The 23,864-nt window shown below is 45.7% G+C and overlaps 1 protein-coding gene across 3 annotated transcripts in view; it reads left to right on the forward strand.

Moving 5' to 3' along the window:
• LOC138488465 (queuosine 5'-phosphate N-glycosylase/hydrolase-like) overlaps positions 1–23,864 on the forward strand; it is a 212,017-nt gene that overhangs the window by 151,972 nt on the left and 36,181 nt on the right. For all 3 annotated transcript variants that reach the window (XM_069615440.1, XM_069615442.1, XM_069615441.1), the window contains exon 3: positions 15,702–15,961. In XM_069615440.1, coding sequence (XP_069471541.1) covers positions 15,702–15,961 — 260 coding nt within the window. The remainder of the gene's footprint in view (positions 1–15,701; positions 15,962–23,864) is intronic.

Consider the following 23,864-nt stretch of genomic DNA (forward strand, 5'->3'; position numbering starts at 1 on the left):
TTGCAGTCACCGAGAGCCAGTGGAGAGCTTTTAGGGCTGGAGAGATGCAGTCCCTGTGTTTGAGGCCAAGGATTAGTCTTGCAGTCCTATTGTGGATTAGTTGAAGAGGGCGAAGGGAGGTCCAGCCTGGAGAGAGCCAGAGCTCTAGAGACATTGGGCCTCATTCCGAGGTTGGCGGTAAGGGGTTAACGGCACTGGTAATGGTGCTGGTGCCGTTAACCCCTTACCGCCGCATTACGAGGTCCTTTAGCGGTGCCCACTAAGGGCAGCTGGTTTTACGAGGCGCCCTTTGTGGGAGCCGCTAAAGGACCAGCATGCTAATAACGGGCCCGTTTTTAGCATGCTCCCCATTCCCACTGAGCCGAATGGGGGCTCGAATGGGAATGGGGAGGTACCGGGTCCGTGTTCCTTGAATGAGGAATTACCGGGTCCTCCAAGGTTGGAATGGCCCGGTAATTCCTCATTCGAGGAACCCGGACCCAGCATGCGGTGAGGGGGTAGCCATGGTGCTATTAGCATCATGGCTACCTCCAACCTTGTAATGATCCCCCATTGAGTTTCTGAGGGAAGGTGAGGAAACAGAATGCTTCTGAGTAGGTGAAGCTGAAAGTGAGCCTTCTTGGCAAGGTCAGCAATATGAGGAGAGAAGGAGAGGGAGGAGTCAAAGATGACCCCCAGGTTTTTTGCCTCACAAGAGGGTGAGGGGAGGGGGCCCAAGGAGGGGGGGCAGAGAGTAGGGGGGAAGGAAAGAAGGTGGGTGGGGTGCCAGTGAGAAGAATCACTGTCTTGCAGTCATTAAGACGGAGATCATTTGCAGCGCACCATGCCTGAATAGCACTCAGACAATCGGGATGAGAGAGGCAGGAGAGGAGATAGAAGATAGAAGTTTAAAGGAGAACTGAGTGTCATCTGCATAACACTGGAAGTGAAGAGAGCTGGTGGAAATCAGATGGGCAAGAGGTAAATGTTCAAAAGCAATGGAGATAGGATGCTGCAGGTAGAGAGTGAGGTAACAAAGAGAAAAGGGCCCATTTGAACCTAGGAGGGCCGATTTGAGAGGAAAGAGGTTAGCCAAGCCAACGTCCAGTCTGTGATGCCCAGAGTATCACTGAGTCGGTTAAGGAGGGTGGCATGATTGACCGTGTCGAAAGCAGAGAATAGATCAAGGAGGATGAGAACAGAGGGAGAGTTGGAGTCGAGGTTTCAGAGCAAGTCTTCACGGGTGTTCAGGAGAGCAGTTTCCGTGCCTCCGGCTGCTCTGAAGCCAGACTGGTTGGTAGTCGTGAAGACAGCCAACCAATTTGGTGTGTTGGATTAATTGGAAGATGGCAAACCTCTCCAAAAGATTGCCAAAGAAGGGGGTAGTGGAGATAGGGTGGTAGTTCGCTGGGCAGGAAGGGTCTGCAGATGGATTATTTAGGAGGGGATGCACAAGGGAGTGCTTAAAAGGTGAAGGGAAGGTGCCAGTGGCAAAGGAGTGATTGCAGAACTCAGCCAAAGAAGGAGCGAGGGTGGCAATGTTGCCCTTGATAGTTCTAGAGGAGCAGGGCTGCACCTGGTTGTAGGAGACTTTCATAGACCAAACTTTGTGACCTTATCCGGTGCTATGGGCGAGAAGGAGGAGAGTGGGAGGGATGGAGACGGAGGGGCCAAAGGAGGCCTAGGTACAGGTGAAGGAGGGAGGGGAGTGGAGGAGAGAGAGGTCAGAATGAGATTTTGTAGAGAAGTGGGTGACCAGGCCATGCAGAGGGCCTGGGAAGGAAGAGAAGTAGAGACTGCAGTAGAATTGACAAGTTCTTTGCAGATTTTGAAAAGTTCAGCCATGTTATTGGTGGCCACAGGGATGCAGGCTTGAATATGGGCCAACTTCTTGGCCCAGATGGCAAGCCTGTAATGCTTTTGGAGCAGGTGACAGGCCAGTTTGTCAGAGGATGTGCACGAAGCCAGCCCCTTCCGTTCCTCATCTCTGCACTTGCTTTTGAGCGAGGCTAGGTCGAAATCATACCAACTGTTGTGCTTGGAGGGAGGATTCATGCAGATCTTCCGCAAGGGTGTCGGAGATGGAGAGGTGAAGGTTAGCAAGGACTGAGTCAAAGTGGGAATCTGTAGCAGGAGTGGAAGGGGGATAAAAGAGGCGGCAACTGACACTCACTTCATCGGTCGGATGACAGAGGAGGCTGTCAGTGTGGGCAGAGGCTTATCTGGGGAGCTCAAGAGCGAGCTCCAGACAAAATTTGCAGACAAGAAATTCAAATGATGAGTAGCATTGGGTAGGTATGATAGGGACAGGGATCCATTCGATAACACAAAGACCACTCTGCCTCCAGACCGGTTAGGCCTCAACTTGGAGAGGATCTTGTAGCCCTCAGGAAGTAGAGTGTCAAAAGCACTGACAGAGCTGGCATTGAACCACGTTTCGGTGAGCGCAAGGAATTCATGGTCAGTCTTCAAGAAGGTGATAGATGTCAGAGTAGTGCATGAAAGCAGAGCGAGAATTGAGGGTAGCTAAGTGAAGCTGGTTGCCTCCTTTAAAGGTTTTGCCAGGCGGGCTGCAGGGACGAGGTACCACCAATGGAGGGGTGAGGGAGGCAGGGAAGGATGAGTGGCATGAGAAGGATGGGAGTTAATGAGAGGTGGAAGACGCCTGTCAAAAAGGAGGAGGTTGGGCTGATAGCCCTGAGCCACTATAGTGCCATTCAAGTATACATTGATGCACCTGGAAGATGGGAAGTGTGCCAATGGATTCCACCATTAATGGGAGAGGAAGAGAAAGGGGAGAGAACGGAAACCATATGGGGAGTCCATAGCACTTTTGCATAGGCGCGTTATAAATGCATATCATATACCATATCATAGGTCAGGAGAGGGAACGACAAAGAGGATGTCAGTAATAGTCTGCCTGGAGAGAGCACTGACATAGGTGTCAGCAATGGGCAGACCTGGATTTGAGACCAGGAGACCCTTAAGTGAGTCGAGCGCTGCACAGTGCACAAAGAACTCACCAGGCGGTCTTGTAGCCAGGCAGTCACAGATGAAGATGAAGGAGGCGCTTTAACACGAAATTGCACAAGGGTAGCAGAGATTTAGGTACCCCGAAATGAGGATTAGGCATACATGAGAAATGCCAGCAATTAACAGGGTCACAGTTACAGGGGCAGGGCAGGGTTACAAAAGGGGTTGGGAGTAGCACACTAAAGTGCAGCAGAAAGCAGTTAAAAGGCTGTACATTCAGTATGCAAACATTAGGATGAAGCAATGGGTGAAGAGATAAGCAGGTTGCAAGTCGCATTCAAGACAAAGGCTCAATGCAGCAATTAGATAATAGTCCTGAACAGCCAGATTCGATTTTAAAGCAAATAACCAAATTGCAGCACATTGATGAGGCCAATTCAAGATAAGCATCAATTACCAGTGAGTTAAGTGTCAATTAAAATGGGATAATCAAGCTAATGTAAAAAGCCACACAATTAAAATGCTAAATAAAACACAAGGAACTTAATTTAAATGTAGTTCTAGGTAGATGCACCAGAACCTAGAACAGCCCAAAGAGTTTGGGCATTTGAATTGACAGGGTGCAGAAAGTGTGTTAAGCTAGCAAAATTTTAAAAAACTAGCTTCAGATTACAGGAGTATAGTCGGAGTGCAGGTTTAACTAATCTAAAATCAATCTTCAGGCACAGCACTCAATGCAGCAAGAAACAACAGAATGCACGTTTGAAAAAAAAACGTGTTCAGATTCGAATCTCATGCCATACAGTAAATGCAGTAGATAAATGATGCATCATGAAGCAACCCGAAAATCAAAACATAGAGATCATAGTCAGGATTCAGCTTAAGAAGAAAGCGAGGCCTACAAGTAAACATGGGATTGGTGGGTGGGGAAGAGGCGCACATGTGGAGAGTACTTCAGAGGCAACGAGGTAACCAAAGATGGAGGGCCCAGAGAAAGGAACAGCAAGCCCGGAAGATGAATGTCTGTTAATTACATAAAGGTTCCGTGCGAGTGGGAGGCCGCGATAAGGTGGGGATGTGAGTTCGGCACACAGAGACTGTAGTACAGTCTGGTTGCGAGGGAGCTGGGCTGTGTGAGCAGCCACGCGCCTGGATCATAGAAGAAGAGAACAATGAGCCAGTGCAGATTGAAACTTGGCTGAGGCACACTTAGGCATATTGTAGAGGGTGACACAGAGGCTTAACGGAGCTCCGAAGTGCAGGGCCATGCAAGGCACAAAGAAAACCTGGATCAGCGACGGAGTGGGGGGTTAGGGGGATGGATCTGCAGTGACTCTTAAATGAGGCCCTTGGGCAACAGGCTTTGTGTTTGATGCGGACCAATCGGCTCTGCTTCCAGGCAGAGGAAGACGGGACAAAGTTGGGCACTGGATCGCATGGCAGCCATAATGAAGGTCTTACCGGGCCCAGTGGATGGGCTACATGTGGTCGGGAGCTGCGTGCTAGCCAATATCACCTGGGACACTTTCTTCAGCCACAGCGCTCCTGAGAAGGCAGCAGCTGTGAAAAATGTGCTGGCGAACCTTGAGATAACCTGATGTTCCGCTCTGTAGAGCTCTGTTGGGGCCAAGCTTCCCCCTGCCCCTGTGGTAGATAAGCATAAGTAAGCATACTTCATTCAACCAGCAGAAATCCACTGATGAGGCCCAACAAGGCTGAAACACATGTATGGAGTTGCTGTTGGTACTCTTGTTCAGAAGAGAATTGCCATAGCATTTCGGTGCTGGACTGATATGCAAATGGATATTTCTCTTCAGTGAAAGGTACAGTGAGCTAAAGTGTGGCTGCGGACTCTTGAGTGGGTACCATCCCAAAGAACAGGTCATCTAGCCGTGTTCGTTCTCAAAGAGGGGCACCTATGGACTATTTTTTGCAACCTCAGAAGTAGTTTGGCTGCATCATTGTGGGCTCTTTATAGTGTGTTTAGTATGTTTCCCGGGTAGCCCAAGTAGAGGCTGTTGAAGTAGACTACAGTGGAAAGTACAAGTACAATAACTGCCATGATTCAGTGCTCGAAAGTCATACATGGCTACTGTGATGGATCTTTCCGTTTTTGAAGAAACTGCTTCTTAAGATGGATTTTACCTAGGGTTCAAGTCTAATGGCACGGCGGCTAAAGAGTGCAAAGCTTTCAATCGTTGCAGCCGGTTGTGGGCAGGTGTGGCAGGTGCCTGTTTCTTCAGGCCAGGGGGTCGTCGGAGTGGTTGTGGTGCCACAAATACTCGTTTTAGTTTGTGTTAAGTTTGAGTCTGTTTGTCAACCATGGGGAGGTAAGTTCCAAAGTCGTGGTTGATTGACGATCAGTTGTGGTTAAGTTTGTAGATGATTTGAGTGGTACCTACATGGGTGAAGCAAATGAGGCCTGATTTCTTGATGTCCTTTCAATGGGAAATGAGGTAATGCAGTGTTCTGCATTATTTCCCTCCTGTCCGAGGTTTGCTATGTCATTTTAGCCGGGTTTTGTCACTGTTGATATCAAATGCTGCGGATGTATCCAGGAAGATGGATGCATTTCTTGTATTTTTATTGTATTTAATGAAGGCACACATGGTTTTTCACAGAGAAACCGGTAGAAAAGAAATCAACAGGTGATGTGGCAATCCCGAAACAGGTGCTGTACATTAGCAGGTGAGTTGGATAGCAACTGGCCATTGCGTTTTGGCCAAAAAATGGTACAGAAACTAGGGACAAAACAGGCAAATACCAGACAGTGGTCCAAAGGGCCTTCCTTTAAATAGGGTGGTATGTACAATGGTATTAGGCGGGGGCATAGTCAAGGAGAGAGGGGAACGTTTGAATAAGTAGAGGGTGCAGATTCAAGGTTAAAGAGGTAGAGCTTAAGGGCAGATTCGAAGGAGTGTATGGTAGTAGTGCTTTTAACACAAAGAGGAAGGGAGTTTTACTGGTATGAGGTAGGAAGGGAAAAGAAGCGAAATCAAGAGAAGGCACAGGGTAGTCTGAAGATGGAGAGATTAGGGAGAATACTAGAGTTGCATGGAGAAGGTGATTGCGTTTGCTAGGTGGAGGGTGGAGGGTGCAAGCTCAAGCAGGGATTTGAAAACTAGCAGTAGGAATTTTAAGGTAGAGCGTTTTCTTTTTTTTTTTTCTTTAGCCTGCTAGCTGGCATAGAGGCAATGTTTTGCGGTGGGAGAAGAGAGGGGAAGATTTTATCGGGTATGGATGCAGGCCAAGGAGGAGGCTGCCATAGTAGTCAAGGCAGCTGATTATCAAGGTCAGTATGACGGTTTTGGCCTGGTAAGTGGGGGGGTGATTTTCCTGGTCTTAAGCATGTTAATCCTGGCTGCGATAGAGATAGAAGTAATACAGTTGTGCTGGTTAAGGTTGCTGTCAAAAAGGGGCCCAAGATCAAGATTGAGTGTTTCAGGGTTTTGGGAGTAAGTCAGGTGGAAAAGAGGTGGTACAGGAGGGAAGAAGAGGTGGTAGATGCAGGGTGGTAGATCACTTTGTTCCTAAAAAAGTTGAGCAAAAGACAACAAAGGACCATCCAGTGATGCATCACAGAGAGACTGCTGGATATATGTGCAGAGAGTTCGGGAGTCAAAGTAGGGACATAGAAGATTTGTGTGTCAGGCGAACCCAAAGGAGGCGATCAGCTGTCCTGAGGGAGGACATAAAGAGGGCCAAGCACAGAGCCTTGGGAAATTCCAACTTGAATGGGGGTTGAATCAGATGTGTCCCTTTTCCAGGAGATGGAAAAGGTTTGATGGAAACGTAGGTGGCCCTAGCTTGCGTGACAAAGGGCCTCATTACAAGTTTGATGGTATTTTGGTGGTAAATCTGCTGAAATACTGCCAAACAGAATTACTGTTGCCGCCAATTGGTCCCACGATTTACCACAGTATTGCAATAGGTGGTAAGCAGTGCAAGTCCCTATAGGGATTTCGGCAGAATGACAGCCAACGGTAATTCCACTGGCTGCATTTTTGCTGGGGTTTTCTTTTTCATTATTTTTGCATTTTATTGTTGGTATGGTGGAGGATTAAACTCCAGCATTTTGCTGGAGGAAAATCCTCCACCTTACCACCAAAGTTGTTGTACACCGGTGCAGTAATCCAGTGATAGTCTCCTTCCTGACCTTACTGGTGGATGGTGGAGTTGCCAGGGGGTCCTGGTGCCACCACAAGCCAGGTAATGCCCTCATTACCCTCATCATGACACCAGAAGGTGGCAAGGCCTTGTTGCATTTCTGCCTTAGAAACATCTAACCCTTTACAGGAATCGGTAAAAAGGCATGCCGTGCAGAGCAGGCAGCACCTGGCCGCTCGTTTCCCCTTGTGTGGGTGCAGAAATCCCATCCAAAACAGGGAGAAGGAGTGGGGCCTGACACAGCAAAAGCTGAGCAATTAATTTGTCGCCTCACAAGATCTATACACACACACACACACACATACCCACACATCCCAAAGCATGTTAGGCGATGGCAATCTTTCCTGAAGGGGGTGCATTGGGAAGGACTAGCCAACCCCAAGTCCCACATCAAAACTGCAAGACATCCATAGAGACCGGCGCATCAACATTCCCCATACCAGTTGCATAGGAAGAAGCTACCCTAGTTCCCTGAGGGAAGAGGGAGAGTATAAGGCAGGTTTAAGGCCGTATAAAAGGGAAGGCCAATAGCAAAAGGGGCGTGGGAGTCTGGAGAAGATGCTCATATGGAGATGAAAGGAAAACTATCAAGAAGATTACTAGCAGTAAATGCAGTGATGAATATGTTATTCAAATTGAAAATGCACAAGATTTGTTAAGCTTCACAATTCTACCTTCATGCTGTTGGCATATTCTAGAAAATGTGCAAGCATTTACTCATTTCATTGTAAACCATGGCTGTTATTATTTCCTTCGATAAAATGTGCCACACTCCGGTGCTACACTGATTGAAGATAGGATTGTTGGACGATTTCCTAGTGTCTGCTAGGCTCGCTCTTGTGGCCCACCAAAGCTGTGCGATTAATTTGCTTTTTGGAGAAATCACGGGGTAGACTTCTCCATTGTCTACGTTAGCTAATCTTTCCAGTGGATCTTTCGGCTCGTAGATATTTCCTATATCAATGACCGAACTTCTTTTCAGAACAGTTGCATTTTAGGGGCTGTGCACCAGATTGCTTACACCCATTCTAATCCTGCAAGATGTTCTGTAGTAGGAGACACTTTACTGATCTGGGGCTAGCAACCACCTATATCAGTTCTGAAATAGTTTACAATTAATATTTTGAATACAAAATGTTAAAATGGTGGGCTTGAATAACCCCCTAACAAATACAAAATGGTAGAGAAAAAAACAATACATAAGTGTACAAGGATATGGAGCTCAAGGGTGCTGGGTGACTTATAGCCCTTTGAAACATAGAAATAATGATTCCCATTAAGTGAATGGTATCTTTCCTATTGCTAGTTTTGACGGTACAAAACCATATTTAATAACATTAACCGTCTTACTCCGGACCAAACGAGCTAGTAGGTTACCTCCCTTCATGTGATTGACAAGAGTTGCTGTCTCAAATGATTCTTCATTTGGTGTCTCCTTATTGACTCTGTGTTCAGGGATCAAGCAAAGAATAGTCTCCCTTATATTATCATCTGACATCCGACAACTTAAAGGGTGATCATGGTAAACACGTATATTAGTCTACAGCATTTCATTTCATTCTAGGCTATGTCTAGATATCTGCCACAACGCTTTAACGTACCGTAGTTTATTAGGAGGGAAAAGAATTGCCTCTCATTTAGAAATACAGACTCATTTTGTCTTGTGATTCCGTTTAGTGATGTTAGACCCAAAGGTTCCTGCAAAAACAGAACCTACAACTTGGATTAAAACCCAAATGTTGTTGTTATGTTAAAGAAAAATATACAACCCATATATTAAGAAAAGTGTGTACCTTGTCTATGGCTAGAATCCTTGGCTGCTTCATTGGGTAAAATGCAGAGGTGAAAATGTTGCGACACAAGGGCGCCTGATGGATTGGATTCCAAAAGTTTGGTATTGAAACATAAATTTAACAATTTGTTTTTCGCCAGTTCGGTGGCATCTAGAATTAAGTGAAAATAGATTTAACTGTCTATCTCTACCCGCTGTTATGTGACTAACGATGAGATAATTTTAGTACAGTAAGTAACGTTATACTTGAATGTGTACTCCCTCAAAGGGGAATCAATTACAATTTACGAGCGGCACAGCTGACTTACCGCATCTGAGTAGAACCCGCTCTGGATACAATGTGGCCACGAGTTGGCGTCTCCTATGTCAAGGGCCGCTTTGTTTTCAATTAAAGTCTCGAGATTTCATGTTCCCATGTAAAGGAGCAATGTTTATTCAAGTGATTTAGATGCAAGCTAACTCTTTAACAATGGTGTACTTTAGTAAGCCAGCACAACCACGTCTAATCACTGATTAAGCTCTACAACGGTTAGAAAAACCCACTCAAAATGAAAAAAAGGTGGCGTATGAGTTCATAGAACAATATTCATATGAAGTAATACTCATGGGATAGAAACAACCTTACTGACAATATAAAAAATTGCATAAGGCAATAAATGTATCCCTGCAGCGTCTGCTCTAAATAATAGGGACATGTCAACGCACAGGGCTGCAGTTAGGGTTGCCAGCATGTGATGACACCTGGAAATGCTGTAGAAAATGGCGGCACCCCTTAGTCCTGTGTGCTTCACTTGGGTCGGATAAAGAATCAAAATAACCCAAAAGTTCAAGTTAGGGGTGTAGGAATTAAGAAACTCGTCCTAATTGATTCCATTCCTCCTGTTCAATACATTAATGTGGCTATCTGTTTGTTACATCCACCATTGCTCTCTCTGAGAGCGACTATTGGCTACATTACGGCTGTCTTTTCCTGACACTTTCTCTATTGCCCACCACTTCAGATCTGGACCATGCTGTTCTGTCAGGTAATATGCCACCAAGAGTGATGCTGGGATCGATGCTTTATGATCCTAGGCTGGTGTTTGCTAGCACAAATGGAGAATGTGCAGTTTGAAGAGAAGGGGAAGCGTGGGCATGGAGCGGCAGAGGGGCAGCGAGAGAAAAAAAGGATCACAGGCGGTATCGCCCATTTTAGGTGAGAAAGTAAAAGAAAATTAACCAAATGGAAAATGAAAGGAAGGGCAGAGGAATACTGTCACTTGTTCAGTTTGACGGATGTACCCACCATCCTGAACGCAAACATGCTGACATGGAAGGTGCACCAAGAGACTCTTAGGGGTCAGAAATGTGAGGTGGCCACATTTGTAAATAAAGAGTTTTGAACTTTAGCCATATTATTAAATAAAACGGTTGGATAAACACCTCACTATCTCTACCCTGATGAGGATTTCCCTGCTTAAAATAAACTAAAGGAAACACTCTAACCAAGGGATATCTAACCCTCACACTTGTATAACAATCAAAGCAAAAAGGAAATTTATGGCAGTTCAATTCAACAATATATAACATATGACCTGATTCACAAAATGATCAATGTCTCTTGTCACAGTCTGGGTGAACTTCCCTTCCCCAGATCAATATAAAGGTCATCTCCACAGTTCAAAGGAAGAACAAGAAAATCTGGTTTAACACAGAGTTCCAATACAGTTCTTAAGTTCTTGCACTCCAGTTCACTGAGTTCCGTTACTTCAATGAAGCGTCTTAAGAGAAACATATATGATTGCACTCCTCCTGGTATAAGAATGTTCTCACATTTGCAGCAACAACAAATAACTTGATCAGGATAGTTTACCACAATTCTTGTAAACTCTGTCATTCTGGAATAAGAACTGTTTAACATTTGTAGTAAGAACAAATAATTTGGTCAAGATGATTTACCACAATTTTAACTGCAGGAAGAATTATAGCTTTCCTTCAGCCAGCTTTCACAATTCTTCCCCAAATGTCACAACTCAATATGTTGTTTTCTATTGGTACCACTTTTCAGCACTTGCACCCGATACCACCTGGCTTACCCTTTCACCAGGTATCTTATGGGCAATCACTTCTTGCCCTACGGATATACTCGCCTGCCCGTCTACTTCAACAACCAAAACAGAAAAGTGCTTCAATGCACAATAACAGCTTTCAGGTAATGGAACATTCACATTGATCCATATTGGGACTGTTCTGCAAACTATGCTCCTATCCCTCTAGATAGCTTCTCCCAGAAGGGCAGCCTATTTTCCACCTTTCTTACCCTTCTGCATCAATAACAAAATAGTGGTCAGGATAAAGTATTTTCCTGCTTCTGCCTTGGTTTTGGCAATGTGAGTTTAGATTAAGCACATTCTTCTCAACATATGAGCATTCCTTACTACAACCCTTGGAATTCGTATTACTCTCCTTTGGCACTTGGCAATGCTTGGTGATCTCAAACTGCCCAGGTTTATATTTCTTTTGGCTTTGGCATTGCTTGCATGCCTTAGTTCTTAATATTTCCCCACCGGGTTGTTGGTATCTCCACAAACTCGCACAAGGAACTACACAGCTACTTTGTTTCATTAATTCAGTGATTTTCTGATAGTTCAAGATCCCATAGACGTGGCTCTGTCATTCGCAGGCGAACGATGCAGCTGACTTGGCATATGCGAGCAACACCTGAGCGCTCCGGTCCCACTCGCCAGTGGGCGACTGACCAGGTATGCCAGTATCGCTTAGTACTCGCTGGTCTTTAGCTTCTGTGGCTCTACTGGACCCGGCAAACAGTTCCCTGTCGTTCGCTTTCACCGCCGCCCCCCAACTAAGAGCCTCCCAAGCTCCTACGAATCTCCTGCGTGACCCAGTCACCGAAGATCTCTGCTTTTTCACTGTTAGGGGAGTTTTCCTAAAGCCCATTTCATGTAAGACTCTAGAAAACTGTCCCTTGGCATACAGGTAATAGTGTGTACTACCCAAAGGATCTTGGTAGAATAGCAAAGCAGCCAAGCTTATCTCAGGAGGAGGATGTGAGCTGTAGGGAAGTACTGTGAGACACCTCAAGGTGTCTCACTCGCTAGACCCCAGGGTTCTGTCCTCCAGGTGGCCAGGACATGGCCAGCGCTTTTGGATCCAGTTCCTGAGGGTGGACCGGTGCAGGAGGATCACCTGGCTGATGGGTGTTCGGGGAGTGGAGATGGGACACCGGATGACGAGACACAGTATCCCCTTCCCTGTTACACCTTTACCCCCATCATTCCAAGCAGGATACCTAGGAACTTAAATCCCCCTGCACCCCATTTTGCAACACATTTTGCAACACAAACACTTTCCCACGGACACCCCGCTATAAGAGAAAACATACCAAACCGTATACCTGACATGTCCCAATACAATGGTCAGGCATTTACTGACCATTACACACACCTGACTTCCATTACACTTCCCCACATGGATAAAAGGCGGAGCACAAGAGCACACTGAGCAAAGCAAAACACATGAAGCAGCAGTTCTAAGATGGCAGTTTAATACAAGGCGAAAGACGGTAAAGCTGAAGTGGATCGCAAGGAGGGAAGTGCCCTTGATGTCTTCAAGGAGGAACCGTTACATACAGGAGTCTTCCAGAGTGGAAAACGGAAGACCAGGAAACGAGGCTGAAGAATCCTGCATTGTGTGTCGGAGGTACCCAGGGCACTCCCGCGCTGATAGTCATGGCGGGGAGAATCGCTTGCCGCTGTGGTACTGTCCTTGGCTCCTACAACAAAGCAGCGTCAGCGAAGTCAGCACAGCAGGAGAGTTGGGGAGACTACCAGACAGGTCTATGTTTAAGCCAAGGTTGCAAGCATCAACGTTGTATTATGAACGCTGAAGAGAACAGTGTGTGAAGCCTATGTGATAAACAACGCAAGTAAAATTGAAGAACAAATGAGTGATTGTCTAAGGTATCGTATATTGGCTTCAAAGTTCAGAGTGGTCCAGCACTGCGTTGGTGCTCATTCGAAGGTCTCTGTAAGGTATCCAACTGAAAGGTGGCAAAAGCAAAAGAGTGACAAAGAATTGTGAATCAAAGTGGTCCTGCAACGGGTCAAGTAAACTCCTGTGCACAATCGAAATTCTCGATGTTAATAACGTAAAGAAAGTTGATGACCATGAAGCCCTGCACTCTGGTGAGGGGACGTGGATAAGTGGGATCATGCCTCTGCAGGTCTAACTGGAGCTCACCAAAGTTCTGGGCAGATTTGTCTATGCCAAGAAGTTGCACTGCAAATGAGTCAGATCTTCTTGTATTCGCGGTCTGCAACCATGGAGAGTCGCAGCACCTCAGGAGATGGCTTAATCTGCAGTTCGTCTTGGGGCTAGTTGGTCCCCCCCAGTCAAAGGGAAGGAGGAGTCCTCTTCGCAGCACCTCTATAGATAAGCAAACTGGGTCAGGACAGCAGTGGTCGCTTCACGGTTACTGAAAGGTTCTGCAGGCGTCTCTGGTCGTCTTCAGCTTCGGATCTTCTGTTCCAGTGGTCGACTTGCCTTCTACCTCAGGAACCTCACCTTATATTCGAATTTCCTACTCATTCCTCAGCAAACTCTCAGCAGTTTACAGAAAGGGGCAGCCTGCCCCCCCAGTGGGAACTGGTTCCATTCAGGCACTCTGGCAGAAAAAAAGACAGGGTAGTGTTACTCTTCCCCTGCTTCTTACCTTCACAGACGCACTGGAGCCTAGGCGGGGACACCCAAGGGTTCCTGCAAAAGGCAAACACACACACAGACCTTCCCCTCGAAGAATGGTAGAAGAAGGGCTAACAAAAGACAACCACACGAGAAATGGCAAAAAAGAAAGGAGCCACCATGTTAGAACATAGGGGACCCTATTGTGCATAACTGAGACTGTGAACACAGTCTGCAGTATAAAATACCACAATAGTTGGTAGAACATGTCCACTGCCACCAGCCATAACTGGTTGGCACAGTGATTAGAAAGTCACAGGAGCAGAGCAAAGGGGGATACTAGGTATCACCTGAGCACTTAAGGTGATGTGTCCTAATCTCTCATAGGTTAAAGTTTTAGGAAGGATACAAGGTATCCCTCTATCCTTAAGAACAGTAGCCAAATAATCTCAAAGGAGAACCCAAAGGGTTCCCAGCAACACTGCACATTAGGTGATGTGCGCTGCAAAAGTTAAACACAGATGCCTTTGTGGAGGAAAGCAGACTGCATAGAAAAGGTAAAATACAGAAAACAGAGTTCCAGAATTCAGAGCAAATAAGAATGAATGAGGGGGAAAAGGCTGCACTCATTCAGAATAAAAAGGAAAAGGGCCAGAAGCCCATCATAAAGTGCTGGGGTCTCATTAGGAAAAGGGATTAAGCATAAAACGGATAAATCTCCTTAACATCCACCATGCCGACTTTCTGCTGCCGAACCTCTGCAAGGGGGATAAGGAGAGGCACTGACCCTCTCAGGATACTCAGTGGTCATGGCGTCTTCTTGCTCTGTTAATCCCACCTCCACCTGCAAACACAGCCCGCACAGCATACACTACTTCCTCTGTTTCGGCCTCTCTGGCTCCTCTCCCTTCTGACTTCTCCAGCTTCTCTACAGTCTGTACCTGATGGAGCCATTTAAACCACCCACGCTCCCTCAGGTGTGGACAATTTCCACTAATGAACTGATTACTAAAGTTTTGTTCCTCTGCATCCCTCTTTCTCGTCCCAGTACTAAGGGAATTATGGGAGCTGAAGACCCAAACCACAAAGTTAGTTTTCTTAACTATTTTCTTATTCAGGTTTTGGTCTCTATTTCCTATAACCTTTACTAAGTGAATGGTCTACGAATCAGTCATCAGATTGGTTGATAAAGAGGAATATAGGTTTTTAGATGAAATGCTATTAACAATCCCAAACCTCCTTCCCTTGCACTTTTGGGAGTTAGGAGAATTTTCAAATCTCTGAGTTCCCTGAATTTGAGAAAGATATCCATCTGTTTTATTCATCCATGGTCTCTGACTAATTCCACCCACACTAAGATGATTAACCCGTGCCACAGATGAGTTGTGGTGGCAACAAGCCATTATATATTGTGGGAGTGGAAAAATGTCCCCTTCAAATGAGGCAAATACTGTGTCTCATCCCCTGGATTCCTCTCACCTCTCGAGCCTTTTCTCCTCCCAGGTGATCCTCCCGCAGAGCACCACCACCAAGGTCAGGATCAGGAAGCATCTGCCTTTCTCTGGCCACCTGGGAGCAGACTTTAGGCAGGGATTCAGTGAGGGACCCATAGGATTCATCACAATGCATGGACGCAAAATGAAGGCTGTACGAAAATTAGCAGGTCAACAGTGACTGTACAACAGAGGGACAAGGTAAGGGGATCCCACTTGCCATGTTTTGAAGTCACTTGGTTGCCCATATTTCTGCATTTGGCATAGTGACTGGCATGGTGACTGCAAGACCCACTCCGTCCATTTTGCATTGTTATGGCCAGTGATAATTCTGGGTCTTGGTTCACAGAATTAAAGGGGAAATGTATCTGGATATATCGAAGCTTTTGATCTCCCTTACCCAATACCAGCCATTGTGTAAGTCCTAATCGGGTGTTTCCAAGATGCTTCTCATTTGTGCTCAGTCACCATGTATTTGAACCAGATCCCTCCAATGAGAGTTTTTAGCAATACAAACCTTTAAAAAAAAATATAGATTTTCCTTGCTTAATAATTTAATCAACTCTTTTTTGTTAGGTTCTTGCTAACTCATGCTGCTGCTTCACTCCTGTTTTCAGGCATACCTATCACCAGTGCCTCCTACTATGCCACCATAACCCTAGACCAGCTCAGGCATGTGATGCGTTCGGATACAAACATTCCTATGCCGCTGATGGAAGAGAGGCTGCGCGTTCTCCACGAAACGGGAAACATCATGATTGAGAAATTTGGAGGGTCCTACCTCAACTGTGTGAAAAAGAGTGAAAAGAGTGCACTTAGACTGATGCAAATGGTGGTGGAGAATTTCCCTTCTTACAGAGATGAGGGAACATTTGAGGTAAGTCGAACTTTCTGGATATCCATTCATTTATTAAGAGTTAAGACATGTTTACTCGTGGCTGATCCGTCCTTTCCATCTAGAAACGGGTTCAACACATTAAGCAAACAGCTGTGTTCTTCATCTGCTGATTCAGACAGTCAGATGTAGGATGTGGTTGAGGGGCAGTGTAGACCAGTGCTCCCCCAACATGTATCTCGCAAGTGAAAACCCAAATTGTAGCCTGCCGGCTGCTGCTCACACAACTGGGCTGCACCTAAAGGAGGACACTGCATGATTTAGGAGCCTGCAAAGCTGCACCTGCTTTATTGGTGCAATGAATGTTCTCGCATGGGCTGGTCTCTGTGTGGCCTATCAGTGTGACCTTCAGCCCACTAATGTGTTCAGGAACCCAAACCATCCTTGATACCGCTCTTGAAATTGCTCACAAATATCCCCCAGAGGTGCATTCTATTGGCCGGCAGGAGGTAAGGAGGGGGTCTTGCCCATGCACCTCCCTGTGGTCTCGATTCAGTCAAGCAACAGGCTGTGCTAGGCATGAGCTGAACTTTGGTCTCCCTTCTTTCAGCAGCTTGAGGTAAGAGCTGCTAAGGGGGTAATGGGCATGCATTGCTAACTGGGCATAATGGATGCCTGTCTCCATCGAACACTGAATAGGTTGCATTACACAATGAGCCAGGGTGGCCAACCAGGACTGTAAATTGTGTGCCACCATTTATGTTAATCCGGGCCTGGGCTTAACACAGGTTGGCCTGGGCAGACCCTGACCGCTTCCAAGGCCAAGCCATTTCTAGAAGAAGATGGAAGGTTACTGCAAAGAGCGCCCATCCCCTTTGCAAGTGCAAGTTTGCGCCCTGATGCCTGCAGGCTTTCGGCGCGGTATAAGCAAATAAAAATAGTGCTGTGAAGCAAGGGCTCTGGTAGAGCGGGGCTTCAGAAGAGTAGGACTCTGATAGGGTTTCTGGTGGAGAGGGGCTTCTGAAACAGTGACTGTGAGAGGAGATGCAAGAGAGGAGTGGCTATAAGAGACCCAGAGTCTTCTAGGTGCTGTGAAGGGCTTATCAAGGAAAGCGCTCAGGGACAGAGGGGTTCAGAAAGTAAAGCACTTTGTGCATAGAGGGAGGGACTTTCATGGGGAAGAACTTGGAGAGGGATGGAGCAGGATTCTGAAGTGCTGTGTGAAGGAATCTTAGAAAGATGCTTGGTGCTGGCAGAGGATATTCTGATGGGATTGGGGGAGGACTCTGAAAGAAACAGGGGCTTTGAGAGAGATGCATTGTCTCTGCCATGATGGATACCAGTTCTAGGGCAGAGGTGCTTGGAAGAGAGGGCCTATGAGGAGCTTTGAGGAGAAGTGATGTTAGAGAGAGTGTGAGAGTAGCAGGAGAAGGGATGTGCTATGCTGTAGAAGTGCTGTGAGAAGACGGTGATGAAGAGATGGCGAGAAGAAAGTCTGTGGCAGACAAAGGCTCTAAGAAGTGCTGGGAGAAAAGGGTTTCGGAAAAAAAGAGGGATGTTGAGAGCCTCTGAAGTGATTTCCTAGAAAACAGATTGACTAGACCGGGATGTGAGAAAGGTGCCTCTGAAGAGATGGGCAGCTCTCTAACTGGCTTTCTTTCACGAGTGTTGCGAGTGAAGAACTACTGAGAGCTGGGCTGTGAGGACCTGGCCCTGAAGAGAGAGTGTCTCTCTCTCTCGAGTCACCCTCTTTAATAATAATGTATTTCGTATATAGCGCTATACACACATAGGTCTCAGAGCGCTATAATAACAGAAGACATTATTTTGGGTCTCCTTGAATGTTTGGATCTATTCTTCCCCTTTCCTCTCCTCCTCTTGTCTGTGTTGTAGTATTAGTGATTATAGCGACACAGAACCCGACTTGTTTGAAAAGTGTACCCCAATTGCCTCTTTTGTACCTTTTTCTGCTTGTGGGGCCATCCCCGGGGGCGGGGGGATGGGGGGGAGGAGAGAGAGAGAGAGAGAGAGAGAGAGAGAGAGAGAGAGAGAGAGAGAGAGAGAGAGAGAGAGAGAGAGAGAGAGAGAGAGAGAGAGAGAGAGAGAGAGAGAGAGAGAGAGAGAGAGAGAGAGAGAGAGAGAGAGAGAGAGAGAGAGAGAGAGAGAGAGAGAGAGAGAGAGAGAGAGAGAGAGAGAGAGAGAGAGAGAGAGAGAGAGAGAGAACATTATTGCTATGATTATTAACTGTTTATAAAGATATCTAACATCTGTTCTTTCTGGGCATAATGGATTGTCTCTGTGAAGTACAAACTGGGTATAATGTAATACATACTGGGGATCATGAAAACAGGCTATGATCTACAATGTGCGTAATGAAAACCGGCCCTGATGTGCTAACTGGGATTTATGAAAACTGATAATGCAGTTCTAAGTGGCTCTTGAAAACTAGCAATGATATGTTGATTGGGTTCGGCCAATGTTACATGCTAGGTGTGCTTGGAGGTGCACCTTTTGCATTGTTTTCGTGCCTGTTACATGTGACGAGTAGCAACGTTCTGATTATGATGCAGGACATGTTTAAGATGTGCATGTGTTGTAAAGTGAGTCTCGGGGGGGGGGTGGATTTCACTCATGGGTGTGAATGGGGGCAGTAACGCTTTTATCCTTTTTTTCTGCTTGTAAGCACTGTTGAAAATAGAAAATGAAAGTGTATAAAGCCCCCACAAAATGTGCTGCTGCATTTTCCAAACATTTCTGGGGAGAACATCAATCCAGCCTCCATAGTGATCTTCAACCTGTCAGTCTCAGACCAAGTGAGGTATGAAATGCACAATTATTAACTGCATTTGCCAAAATCTCAGCCCCTTCTCCCCACTCTCTGTAAAGTGTTCTTTTAACACAATAAAGTGCAGAATGATATTGGCTAGATGTACGTTCAAATAAAATATTTGCCAATACATTTTCTAAACATTTCTGGGCTGCTTCTCCAAATCCCCCAGTGAGTGGTTTTTAAATACTGGCTGTCAGTCTCTGACCAATTGTCCTGATCCAATGATCTGCAAAATGCACCATTTCCCACTAAATTCCCCAAAGGTTCCTGGGCTGATAACCTCCCCTCCAACCATGATGTGGTCTCTTATTCCTTTAAAATTCCCGCAGGTATCACTGGCCGAATATGCCTTGAAATAAGCCATTTACCAATCACAGGTTCAAGAATTTCATGCAGGGATCCCCAAATTGCCAGTAAAGTCATCTTTAAATCCTATAGGTCTCTGATCAATGATCAATGTTACTAGCCCGAGGAGCAGGAAAATGCATCCAAATGCTACCGGCAATGTTCCAGCCTCACCTGCGTGTTTTCAGTGGTGAACCTCAAAACCCTGGAAACACCACCTTAATTTCAAATTAAGTAAATAATTCACTTGAACTAGGTCTGTAATTGTGCTTTATAGACCTAGAACATAGGGCTGTACCGAGAATTAAGTTAAAGGCCTACAGCCCATAACTCCCTGCATGGCAAGAGGGCGGATCTATAAAGCTATTATATGCCAAGGTTTGTGGTTTTGTTTTTCAAAGAGGGAGCACATCGCGAGGGAGAAGCAGGTCTTGATATAAGGAAACGAAGCAGCGGCCGGAGGGATGGTGGAGTTTTTCATGTCAAGACCAGATTGCTCTACCAGGTGGGGCCCAGTGAAGATTCAGTGCAGCATCGGTGGGCGGAGTCATGGACCTGGGTCGCAAGTGCCTCGAGCGACCTGGGTTTAAAGTAAGGAGCGGGGACAGGTGTGCCTGGGATGTTGGAGAACCCAAGCTACCCCGTCAGGTGCAGCTCCGGCGAGAATGGTAGCTGTGCCAGCTGCAGTGCTTTCTGTGGCACTCCTACGATAAGAGGGAGCACTACGCTGAGAGTCTTGCCGGCAGCACACACTGAGTCAATCACCCACGGCTCCCCCATTCCCCTCCTTTGGTCAATTTCTAGGCTGTACGAGATTTCCGAGCTATACTGTTTTGCTTTCCCCAGGTAATGAAAAATGGGGAGGAAGCCACATTACCAGGGATATAATTACAGTTGAGGTAAGTATATGTGCAGTAATATCTATCTCCCTATATATAAAGCATAACATCTGTTAGTTTGTTCCTTCTACAACTGCACACCATTCGACCAATCTGCACCAAATTTTGCATAGTTACCTGTTAAGACTCTCCAGACATTACAGGCTACATGACATTTGGACACCCCACCCCGGAATCAGCACCTTGAGACATGAGACAGTAGAAGGACTGGGCAAATCTTATTTTAAGCCTCTCGACACAAGGAACAAAAGATCAAAGGCTCAAACCACATTTCAAAGCCCTAGAACGCACCGTTCCCGAGATATTTACAACACACTGCACCAGGGTGAAGCGACAGGTGGGGGGAGCGCACAGAAGGTCCCAGCATGCTGCAGCAGGCCAACTCTCGCCTCCCCTCCATGCCTGCGCCGGGGTATGTCAGCCAGCCACACACGCCCATTCTCAGTGCAGTTCACTCCAGAGGGCAAAGCGCATCAAGCGATAAGCAACTCGGAACAGCGATCTACAGGATCATTGATTTTCAACAATTGATGAGTGTTATTATGTCTGTCTACAGAACCGTGCTGAGTACAGGAACCTTTTGCAAGGTATATATTCTTTACAACAATAGTTTGTGTTTGGCAACATTTACAAATTGATATGTTGAATTGACTTTCGGGTATTGCTGACCATTTCAATTGATACAGTGCCCATTAACCACAAAATGTTGAGGATTCCGAGTTTAGAACAATCAGGGTGATGCATTGGACAATGGGGTTCTCTCTCTCTCTCTCTCTCTCTCTCTCTCGGAGGGGTGAGTACCCACTCATTAGTCAGTTATAGACAGAAGGCTCGATTGAAACAAGTATTGGCAAAGCCAACAGTTTGGGCCTTTGGGTAGGAATGCTACAGGCACTTGCTAATCACTGATATAATGGTACTACCTGGCTATAAGATTACAGCAGCTGGAAAATGGTGCGATTACCTGGGCATATGATGTCGGTACCTCTCAAATGCTTGTTTTGAGCAGTAATATGGTATAGATGAAGTGGCTGAAGGTACACTTGGTTGGGAATGTTGTATTGCACCAGTAGCCATTTACAGTTGCAGTTAAGCCACTAATATTCTACAGACTGCTTGGAAAAAAAAATAGAAAGCTACAGTTTTATATTACTGCTCAAAGGGATCCCTGGAGGTTGTGTTTAGGGCCAGGAGCGTCTAGTTGTGGATAGGAATGTCCATAGGGATTAGCATGGCCATGGGCCATCAATGGGTGGGTAATAACCAAACACCACCCAGAAGTTTTGTGTCCCTCCTCGCATGTTATCCCCCCTCCTACCTGTACTCAAATACAATAGGTTGGCTTATAGGTGGGGCCTATGCGCCACCTAATAGCCCAAACTAAAAAGATGTTTTCAGCTCCTTAAGGAATTTCTTTCTAGTAATTTGATTCATCCATGAAGCGGTTGGAGGTGATTGTTGCAGAGCTGAGCACAAAGAGGTGTTAGTTTTGTTCCGTTGTGGTCGTTGCCACATTGCTGTGTACTAGCAGCCTAAGGCTATGTCCCTTGATCTTATCTGTCTTGTGGGCATGTATCCGTAGGAAAGATTCTGAAGGTGAATTGGGACATTGTTGCAAAACGTCCTCTGCATTATCAGCCTCACCAGGAATGCTCCCTTGCATGTAGTACATCCCATCAACACATAGACCAGGTTTCACAGGGAAAGGCTGGAGATGCACACACCTTGCTCCCAAAATTGTTGGGTAGAAAGATAAACAAGAGGGAAGATGAGTGGGCACCACTTTAATTGTTGAACCCGCATTCGTCCAATTTTCAAAAAGTTGTAAGCAATAGATTTGCTTGTTTGTACAATCGGTGTTCAAATGTTCAAAAGGAGCTGGCTGTGACAAATTTGGAGACACCCAAATCTAAAATACATGTAAAGCAGAAGACCAAGTGGAAAGCAAGATCACACAGCCGCTCACAAAAGCACCCCAGCAGGGTGTGTAGGTAGTTGAATCTATTCGAAGTTGCTTTCAAAAGTAAAAAGTAAAAATTATTTTTAATAGAAAATAATGATAGTCTTGAGATTCAATTGTTTTCCAAAATTGGTTTATCCACCGAGAATTTGAATAAGAAAATTATATACATATCATGCGATGAAAAGTCACTAATAAATCCTTAGTTAGGAGGAAACCGTCATATATGTTTTTTCAATCAGACCATGAAAATTGCCAATGCATTTCGGAATAATATTTCCTTCATCAGGGCAGGTCTATAAGCAATATACATACAATGAATCGATGGTACATAATCAAACCAAACAGTGGTGACATATAATATAATCAACATACCATATTGTTGTGATTGTAGAGGTACGTAGATGGTAAACAAGGAAAAAAGAAAAAAGGGTAATGAGGCCCTGTTGGATGTAGATAAAGACCATTAAACAATATGTAAAGTGAATGCAGCGAGTATTCACGGAAAGCATTTTACCTGAGGCGGGTTGTAAGCACAGTATGGCGTGAGTGGCTTAAAGAAGCCTTCGAGTGTTCAGACTGTCTACAAGGAGTCAGCGTTGAAGCACAGCCTCCAGGAAATGGGCTGGAATCAAAAAGGTGTATATAGTTGCAAAAACGGGTCTGATCCGTATATAGAGACAAAATTCTAGCAGTAATGCAAACTAACCTTACAAGTCGCAAGGTACAGGCGTTCTCCTGTGACCGGCTCGCGTACATCTGAGGCTATCGTATCAAAGCGTCGCCAAGGCAACGCTTCCTTTTAAAGACACGTGACCGCGAAGCTTCCGCGAGGAGCGCGCGGTCAAAGTAAAGACACTACAATCAGGCCAGTGGGCTTGAATTGCAATGATCCACATATTTAACATACCTCATCTCTACCCAGGCGGAATTGTGGTCACTAAAAAATCGGGGGCCACTATGGCACCCACATACGCCAACTGTTTCATGTATAAATTTGAAATGGACAATGTACTGAACCAACAAGTATGGAACAAAGACATCCACTTGTGGACGCGGTATATCGATGACATTTTTGGTGTGTGGAGGGGCACTAGGACCGCCTTCGACACGTTCTTTGAATATCTGAACAACATAGATCAGCGCATCCAGTTCACGAGGGATCTCCCATGACACAATTACCTTTTTGGACGTTCTCATCAAAAAGCAATCAACTGGCTACAGTACTTTGCTATTCAGGAAACCCACAGACCGCAATAATCTCCTACATCGTCTAAGCTTCGATCAACCGAGTCTGCTTAGGAACCTCCCGTACAGTCAACTGCTTCGGGTGAAGAAAATAGTTAGCGACCCAGAAGATTGCTTAGCCCAACAGCTTGTGATGAAAGATAAGTTTCTAGCGAGAGGCTACAAACAGAATGAACTCGACACAGCATTCACCAGAGTGAGTAGCCTGGCACGAGACACTTCGATTACCACTCAGAATCCAAAGACTAAGAGAGAATTGAAGACACCTGTGTATGTTTCTAAATTCTCGGTCCAGAGCAACAGAATAAAGAAAACCATCAATAAACATTGGAGTATTTTGAGAAACGACACTAGAGTTCAAGGTTTGTTTAGTGAATTACCAGTGTTCGCCTATCAACACAGTAGAGACCTTAGGGACGAATTGGTACACACAAGGCTGCCTCTCAAGGAGCCTATAACTCAAAGGACTGGAACATTCCCTTGTCTACATTGAACTAACTGCAACTCAATAATCAAGGGGAATGTCATCAACCATCCCAGAACAGGGAAAAAGATTCTACTAAAAACATACGGTACTTGTGACAGTGTAAATACCATCTATGGTATCAAATGCCCATGTGGCAAGTTCTACGTAGGTCAATCCACCAGAATGGCTAAAACTAG

Source organism: Ambystoma mexicanum, chromosome 9 (genome assembly GCF_040938575.1).
Source record: "Ambystoma mexicanum isolate Mex_15411 chromosome 9, UKY_AmexF1_1, whole genome shotgun sequence".
Lineage (NCBI taxonomy): Eukaryota > Metazoa > Chordata > Amphibia > Caudata > Ambystomatidae > Ambystoma > Ambystoma mexicanum.